The 9,191-nt window shown below is 41.5% G+C and overlaps 1 protein-coding gene and 1 pseudogene across 5 annotated transcripts in view; one reads left to right on the top strand and one right to left on the bottom strand.

The window, feature by feature from the left end:
- ZNF583 (zinc finger protein 583) overlaps positions 1-9,172 on the bottom strand; it is a 25,404-nt gene extending 16,232 nt beyond the window's left edge. For 2 of the 5 annotated variants that reach the window (XM_027767610.1, XM_027767612.1), the window contains exons 1-2: positions 7,228-9,172; positions 6,034-6,173 (exon numbers count right to left, since the gene is read on the bottom strand). In XM_027767610.1, the coding sequence (XP_027623411.1) occupies positions 6,034-6,036 (3 nt within the window). In that variant the 5' untranslated portion in view covers positions 6,037-6,173; positions 7,228-9,172. The remainder of the gene's footprint in view (positions 1-6,033; positions 6,174-7,227) is intronic. The other 3 variants (XM_027767608.1, XM_027767609.1, XM_027767611.1) reach the window with 3 other exon arrangements.
- LOC102494627 (histone deacetylase complex subunit SAP18 pseudogene) lies at positions 3,638-4,434 on the top strand (annotated as a pseudogene).
- Positions 9,173-9,191: the final 19 nt, after the last annotated feature.

Below are 9,191 nucleotides of genomic sequence, written 5' to 3'. Positions count from 1 at the left end.
CGGGAGCCAAACCGCGGTCAACTACGTGGGAGTCCAGCGACATAGCCATTACGCTAACTGCTGGTTCCCAATTAAAATTTTCTTATTGTCTGTTTTTTTCTTCTTTTTTTTCTTTTTCTTGTTCTTTCCTCTTCTCTAATTCTTTTCCTTTTTCCTTTAACTTCCTTGGCTGCTCAGCCTCTATGCACTGAGTATCTAGACAGGTCAAAGTGAACAGTATCCAAACATCTGAATATGATTAGGGTCAGAATATTCCTCAACTCCCACTGAATATGATGCACAAAGAGTGAAAAATAAAATGGAAGAGAGATTGCAAATCACCTCCTCCTGCACACCTCTGAACATTCAGATTGAACTTCAAGATTTAGGAAGAAATGTGCAATCCATCAGATAACCAGAAATCACTGCAGTGTCATAAGAAATATGAGAAAGCAAGAAAATACCTCTCCTCCAAGGGAAAAGAATAATTCCTCTTCATCCTCAGACAGTACAATGGAACTCACGGAAATGTCAGATAAAGAATTTAGAATATTCATAGTGACAGAGCTAACAGAGATGGAAGAGAAAAGAGACAATGAACTCCAGAAGAGGCCGGAGAAAGGAGCCAATGAATTCCAGTAGGTGAGGAAGTTCTTGCAAGATCTGAAAGAGGAATTATATACCATAAAAAAGTATCAAATGGAACTGTTAGTGATGAAGGCTATAATATAGGAAGTCAAAACCTCCCCTGAAAGTATTAAAAGCAGACTAGATCACAGAAAATTGAATCTCAGATGTAGAAGATAGAATCGCTAGCCTAGAAAAATCCACCATGAAGACTGAGACAAGTGCCCCCCAAAGTGAGAATAATATATGACAAATGCTGGATACTATCAAACATCCAAACATCCAGATAACTGGCATCCCAGAAGGCAAAGAGACTAATAAGGGTATTGATAATATATTCCATGAAATCCTGGAAGAAAACTTTCCAAACCTAGAGAGGCATTCAAAGATTCCAGTCCCAAGAAATACAAAGGACCCCAAATAGAATCAACCCAAGAAGATTTTCTCCAAGACACATTATAGCCAGATTGACCAAAACTACAGACAAAGACAAGATACTGAGATTGGAAAGAGAGAAACATTAAATTATCTGCAAAGGATATCCCATCAGCTCACAGTGGACTTCTCATTGGAAACAATGAGAGCAAGGAAAGAATGGGAAAATGTATTCAAAGTGTTAAGGGAAAAGCAATTTCAATCAAGAATACTGTACCTGGCAAGATTATCCTTCATATGGGAAGAAAAGACAAGGACATTCTCAGATACACAGAACCTGAAAGAATTTACCAGTGCCAGACTACTTTCCAAGACGTTCTGAAGGGAGTGCTATACCAAGAGAACTAAATACAGACACACAGAAATAAGAATTCAAAAACAACTAAGAAAATGGCCAATTTAATGGTAGGGAAAAGTCTGGAATTAAATATTATATCCCAGAATTTGGGGCCAGCAAATGGCGTGGTGGATAAGGGCGCTGGATTCCCACATGGCCAACCATGGTTCGAGTCTCAGACCTGGTGGCTTGCTTTCTCACTTTCCCTCTTTCACTCTCTCTCTCTGGGTCTTTCTGATCAAATTAACATAAATAAATACATAAAATGAATGAATAAATAAAATTAAATAAATAATTCTTTAAATAAATAAACAAATAAATAAATAAATATTATATTCCAGAATTTAATCGGGAAGATCGAACCACAACAGAAAATAGATTAAGTACATGAGACTGAACTGGTAAAATAGAATCTTATGACTTTTGACTAAAACATTACTGATTTTCTTTTAGGCTTTGTTTTCTAGATGTAAGGATTTTTCTCTTGTTTTGAGCTACTGAAAGGTTCATGCACCTACTATTTGAACAGAATCCTAACTTGTTTCCTGGCTTTAAGTTTTAAAAAGAAAAGCTCTCTTAGCATTTCTTTGATTTTGATTTATTAAAGTTAAAACTGCTTTTCTTGAAATTAAAATATAAATTAAAAAATACCTATTTAATGACCCCAGTAAGCTATAGCATCAGCTAGGTGCTACTTCATATTCATCCTACTCAGAGTTTCACACCTAACGTTACACATGTATTCACAGATACGTATATATTAGCTGACCTTACTATTGAAAGCAGTTAGATTATTTAAGATATTTTGTGAATCGATTAAATGTGGGGAAGAAAAAAAAAGAAATGGAAAGCAACTATAGACACCAGAGATAGTATAGAAGGAGGGTGGGAAAATAAGGGGAAAAATATATATATATATACATATGTATATGAAGCTAGAAATGGAAAATTATCAACAATAACATGTATGATTAAGCCACTATATAGTATGTTCTGGATGAGAAATCACATTTTGTATGTTGTGACAATGCTCTGTGAATGAATGTAAAATTAATTAAACATTAAAATTTTTTAAAAAAGATTTATTTATTTATTCATTCATTCATTCATTTTAATTTAACCAGAGAGAGACACACAGAGAGAGAAAGAAGAAAGTGAGAAAGCAAGCCACCAGGTCCAGGACTTGAACCCTGGTCGGCCATGTGGGACTGTCCAGCGCCTTAACCACCACGCCACCTGCTGGTCCCACATTAAAATTTTAAAAAAGAAAAAATAATAAAAATAAAATAAAATAGTCAAACACTTGCTATTTATAAGAGGCATAATTTACATATAATCTTTACAAGCATAGGTTCTCAAAAGATGTGTCTTCGTCCTTGGGAAACAATAAAAATGTAGTTTCCTGACAGAGACTATCATTCCAGGAGTCTGGGGTAGGGTACCACCTAGGGTAACAGCTGACGAGTTCTATTCCATAAGGTCATACCCTCTACTTTATTTATTTATTTATTTCTATTACTAATTCACTGGCAGGAAAGAAGTAGCTGACTCTTGCTGTCTTGGTTTCACCCATAGATTCCTTTGTTCATTCATATATTTATTTAGCAAATATCTGCTGAATGCCTACCACAATCAGGAAAACAAAGCTGAACAACAAAGAATAAAGTCCCTCCCCTTGTAGAGTTAATATTCTAACACAGGAGAAAAGACATTAAACCTAAGGCTACACGGTGTCATCACATCAGATATGATGACAAAAAACAAAAGAGGGTAAAAGAGGACTGAGAGTGACAGGTGTTCTCTGTAGATAAGACAGTCAAGGTAAGCCTAAATGAAGAGCTAATGTTTGAAGAAGAAGCTGAGTAAGAGAGAGCAAGCCATGCCAACATCTAGGGGAAGAGGATTACAGAAGACTTTTGCAAATGCGCAAGTTCAGGGACAGGAAAGAGCTTGCTAAGTCTGAGGGGCAGCAAATTTTTTGGGGTTTTTTTTGAGAGGTTTTTGCTATAGGGCGCATGTGCTCGCCAGACAGAGACAGAAAGACAGAAAGTGAGAAATCATCCTCCAGGGGGGATGGCCATGCTGCAATCCCTTCTCCATTCTCCTCTCCGGATCTTGGGCAGGCACGCAAGCACACGCGCCCCGCATGAGTTTTAAGCCACAGGGTCCGGGACACGAACCGCGGTCGACTACATGGGAGTCCAGCGTCATAGCCATTACGCTAACTGCTGGTTCCAGAGGGGCAGCAAGTTTAACAGTATGACTGGAGTGGAGAGTAAAGAGTGGAAAAGGCTTGTTAAACTGAGGTCTGGGGTAGTCAGGAACTGAAGCACTTATATCTGATTCAATCACTAACTAGAAAAGAGACACAGGCATCACTTTCCTCTCCTGGCCTCTTGTTCCTCATCTGTAAAATGAGTAACTTGGACAAGGTCATTAAAAAATTTTTCCCCTGATGGGGCCAACAGGTGGTGTGGTGGCTAAGGTGCTGGACTCCCACACGGCTGACCATGGTTCAAGTCCCAGACATGGCAGCTTGAAAAACATGCCAGGTGGGGAGGTAAGGGCGAGCGTCTCGCGGGCCATAGGAGAAAGATGGTGGTGGAGACGCGCGTTACCCAGGAGGAAATTAAGAAGGAGCCGGAAAAGCCGATAGACCGCGAGAAGACATGCCCTCTCTTGCTGCAGTTTTTCACCACTAACGGTCGCCACCGCTGAATGGACGAGTTTTCCCGCGGAAACTACCGTCCAGCGAGCTACAGATCTACACTTGGATGGATGCAACCTTGAAAGAATTGACTAGTTTAGTAAAAGAAGTCTACCCAGAAGCGAGAAAGAAGGGCACACGCTTCAATTTTGCAATTGTTTTCACAGACCTCAAAAGATCTGGCTATCGAGTTAAGGAGATTGCAGCACCATATCAGGCAGAAAGGGAACTGATGATTCCATGACCCTGCAGTCAGTCACAAAAGTTACAAATAGGAGATTATTTGGACATAGCCATTACCCTTCCAAATTGGGTACCACCTCCTTCAGGGCACATGAGACCGTATTAAATTCTATTTACTATTTCTTGAATTTATTTTTCAGTCAGTTACGTAAAATAAATTTTCACACTCTTCCCCCTCATTATTGCCATTAAGCCTTTAAATTTTAAACAAATTGTAATGTATCTATTTAGGAGTTAGGTTTGGATGTGCTATGGTATGAATATTAATAGAAAGTCTGTATGTTTCAAGCCCTTCTATAAAATACAAAGAAAAGTGCTCTTAGCATCCTGTGTAAAACTAACTATATTGTTGAATATATGTGTGCAATCAAAAAAAAAAAAAAAAAAAAGCCAGGGGCATGTGTGCCCAAAATCCCAGGAAAAGAACAGAGGAGAGATTACTGCATGGTCATGCTGTGGTGGGGTGATTTCTCACATTCTCTCTCACTGTCTCTCTCTGGCGAGCACATACACCCTAGGGCAAAAATCTTTATTACTATTATTTATTTTACTTCTTCTTCTTCTTCTGGGTCATGTGTGCTCACCAGAGAGAGAGAAAAAGAAAGTGAGAAAGCAAGCTGCCAGGTCTGTAAATCAAACCATGGTTGGTCATAATCACCATGCCACCTGCTGGCTCTGACAGACATCTTAAAAAGTAAAATAAAAAAATGTTTCTTCCTGGATTTATCACGATATGAGCCTTTATCTGTGCTAATACACTAGATACTAGCTACGTGTAGGTATTTAAGTTTAAATCAGTTAACATTAAAAATTCAGTTCCTCAATCACACTAGCATGTCCATTTCTGCATAGCCACATGGGGTTAGTGGCTGCTGCACTGGACTGCAGATACAGAACATTTCTGTCATCAGTCATTATAAGCATTTCTTTTGGACCGTGCTGCCCTAGTTGATTTCTACATCTGGCTCACCTTCCTCTTTACAACCATTCTTTATATTGGTACATTATAATATAAGCAACTTCTTTTTTTTGGCCAAAGGGTATGTGCACTTGCCATAGAAAGACAGCGAGAAAGAAGAGAAAGCATCTACCCACACTCATGAAGAATGATTATACCACAATCCCTTATCCTCTCTCTCTCCCTCCATTCCGGAATTTGGGCATCCACGTACATATGCCTGGTGTGTGTCTCAAGCTGCTGAGTCCAGGATTCAAACTGTGGATTGGCCATGTGGCTACCTTAACCACAAGGACATAGTTCCAGCCTTAGACATAAGTTCTATCAAGACAAAGGCAGTGTTGAGACTAGCAATTGGCATAATGGCTATGTTGCTGACCCATGTAGTCGACTGCGGTTCGAGTCCTGGACCTGGTGGCTTAAACTCATGCTGGGCATATGTGCCTGAGTGCATGCGCAAGATCCCAAGAAGAGAATGGAGAAGGGATTGCGGTGTGGTCATCCCCCTGGGGGGTGATTCCTTACTTTCTGTCTGTCTCTCTTTCTCTGTCTTTCTGGTAAGTGCACGAGGCCTATAGCAAAAACCTCTCCAGAAAAAAAAAAGACAAAGGCAGTGTTTTTATTTATAACACTTAGTACACAGTCTTTAATACTATATATTAAGTAAGTAAATATTTTCCGTTCTTACGGAATATTTATACTTGCGTTTTATTCTGAATATTTTCTTTTCTTAAGAAAGGATCTCACCATGTTGCCCAGACTAGTCTTGAATTTACAATCCTCTTGTCTCAGCCTCTTCAAGTCACTGGCATTACAGGCACATGCCACTGCACCTGTCCTTCAGGTTAGATGGGGAATCCAACCCAGATTTTCCATGTGACTCCAGCCTGCGGAGCACAGAATCTTAGCCGTACATGCCACTGTAGCTGGTTTTTTTTTTTTTTTTTTTTCTGGACATCATTGTGATTGTTTCGTTGTTTCTTCTAGCTATACCACACTACTTACTGTTTTCATTATTATGAACTTACATTGCTTTTTAAAAAATGTATATTCAAGTATCCCACACATTATTCTTTTTTCAAAAAATGTCCTATTGGTACTGGCAAGTAGTGTGGTGGTTAAGGTAGCTGGACTCTTACATGGCTGATTGTGGTTCAAGTCCCGGACCTGGCAGCTTGCTTTCTCACTTTCCTTCTCTCTCTCTGTCTCTGGTCAACTTCAATAAAATAAATAATTTTTAAGAAGTCCTATTTTTCCATATTGCTTCCACTAACATTAACTGGATGACCTAGAATATCATGGCTGTGGCCTGTTACTAACTCAAGGTGTCCCTAAAATGGGAACTGATTATTCCAATGGAATCTTGCTCTTCAAAGCCACAAAGTGTTTGGGAAAAAACCCGTTCTAGCTGATTCACACTTTAATATTTAAGACCCAACACATTTTCAGTGAAGGCTGTTCATTTCCTACCAAGAGGTGTGTTTTTCTTCTTGAGATCTTGTAACAGATTACTGAACCCATAAGAGGTGCTAAACTATTTTTTTTCATAATTATTTTATTTAACTTTACTTATTTTGATTTGAACAAAGAGGGACAGAGTGAGAGAGAGAACAAGAGAGAGGGAAAGTGAGAAAGCCAGCCACCAGGTCCGGGACTTGAACTCCAGTCAGCCACGTGGGAGTTCAGTGGCCCCAACCACTACGCCACCTGCCGGCCCTGCTAAACTATTTCTTAAATGAAGATAATGTTGTCTGAGGGAAAAAAGGAAGCCTACTGGGTGTTTGGGGCCTTGCTTTTTACTGAAGTAGAGGACATGAGGAACAAGTCACTAGGTGAAGGGGACTTCGCTAGGCTGAAGAATGTGTGAAGAAAAGCGAAATGTTCATAGAACCTGAAAAATAAGATGGCATTTCAACGAAGAGTGAAGAAATGCTCCCTTACCTTGGACATGGCTTTAAGACTTCAAGAATTTATGACAGTTTGCTTGTCCTTCTCCTTCAGGCTCCTCTCTGGGAGAAGTATCCTGAGAAAATAGAGCTACAGAAGGAAAAAGAAATCATAAAATGCCAGGCCTGCTCTGTAGCTCCCAGCATCGCCAGCCTGGAAACCTTTCTTTCCTTTTCTTTCTTCTGCTTCTATCACGGAAGTGTCACTGAAAGAGTCATTCATACTAAATTTACAATTATTCCTCCCAAGTGCTTTAGGTCTCAAGAACATGATATACATTTTCTGTGCATAAGTTACTGCCTCATTTTTAATTATACACGATAATAGCAATTACAGATGGCATTATCAAGTAAGGATTTCCCCCCTTTCATACATCAAGGAACCACACTGGTAAAATTATCCAAGATATCATGGTAATAACTAATCAAGCCAAACTGGAAACTAAGTCTAACTTCCTAGTCTTTCCACTAGGTGATAATGCGGAAAAGAAGTATGTCCCCGCTTGTTCTACAAGGATGAGCAATAAAGCTGCAAAGTGAGGGCCTCAGAGATCTTTATATAGAGGAGGCATCAGAGGGACCACGTGGTTTGGATGCTACTAGACCAGAGTCAGGACGCCCTGCTTCTGCTCCTGGCTTGTGACAAACTGCACCTGAAAACCAATCTCTTGACTTTTCTGAGTAATTTCCGGGGGGTGGGGAGGAGGGAGGTTATACATCAGCTGTCATAGAAATTAATTCTCATGATTTATTTTCCACTAGACCTAACTGCCTTGAAGAATGGTGATTATCTAAGCAGCAACACAGTGGTCAACCTATAGCACAGTTGTTAAGCTGTGTATAGGGAGCTGGATCCCACATAGCTGACCACAGTTCAAATCCTGGCCCTGGCAGCTTGGGAAATATGCTGGATGCAGGTAAGTGCAGGCCCCAATCCTGATAGGACAGAAAAATGGAGGAAAAAGGACTGCAGCATGGCCACGCCCCATTAGGGCCCGCTCTGTCTCTCTTTATCTCTGGTGAATGCACATACCCTCTGGCAATTAAAAAAACAAACAAAAAATAAAATAAGCAGCATAACTTAGTAATAAGAATCAGGTTTGTGGATCAGAATGCCTGGGCCCAAACATCCAATCACCACCACTCACTAGATCTGCAACATCCAGCAAATTATAGCTAATCATTCCAAACTAGTTTCTTCATCAGCTTTTGGAGACTCCTGAGATGATCCACATAAAACATTTACACAGTGCTTGGCACATCCCGTGTGTGCAGTCACTTGCAGTCATTCGGCCTTTGCTCCCACATAGCACATGGGTGACCTCTGCCTTTCCCTCAACTCCTCACACATCTCAGAGACTGAGCAGGAAGGAGACATGGTCCTGCTGGAGAGGGCTCGGGATCAGAAGCCTGGTCGTCCGCTTTCCAGGCCTAAGGCTGGGTTCCTCTCAGTCTCCCCCTCTCCCCATCTCTCTTCCCTTCTTAAACTCTTGACTCTCTCCATCGCCCCCCTGCAGCAGCAGCTTCCCAAACCCTGGGGAACACCGCCTCCCACCCACCACACAAACCACACAGACAAACCAGGAAGTCCTCGGAGCTGGCCTCCCCACTGGCAGCCTGCAGACACACCCCCTCGTTGTCATCCGCCCTCCCTCAAAACGGGTCACCGGCGCCCACCCTGGGTCACACTGAACACTGTCACAGTGCCACGAGCTCATGCAGTCTCAGAGCACGCACACCACCACGGTTTCACACGGTCACACGCGCGTGCCACTCACCATCACGCCCCTGCTGTCACAGTCTTACACGGCCCCTGCACACAACTGTCCACACACGTCTCACCGTGTCACACCCATCCTCGAACCCCGTCACAGCCTCCCGCGGCCCCACACCCACCGCGCAGCCTCGAGCGCGGCGACGTGGTCTCCCCGTCACAGCCTCCCCCAACCCCGCCAGGCC

This window comes from Tupaia chinensis, unplaced genomic scaffold (assembly GCF_000334495.1).
Source record: "Tupaia chinensis unplaced genomic scaffold, TupChi_1.0 Scaffold144336_1, whole genome shotgun sequence".
Classification (NCBI taxonomy): Eukaryota; Metazoa; Chordata; class Mammalia; order Scandentia; family Tupaiidae; genus Tupaia; species Tupaia belangeri.
The sequence above is the reverse complement of the archived record's forward strand: the minus strand, read 5'-3'. Positions and strand labels throughout refer to the sequence as shown.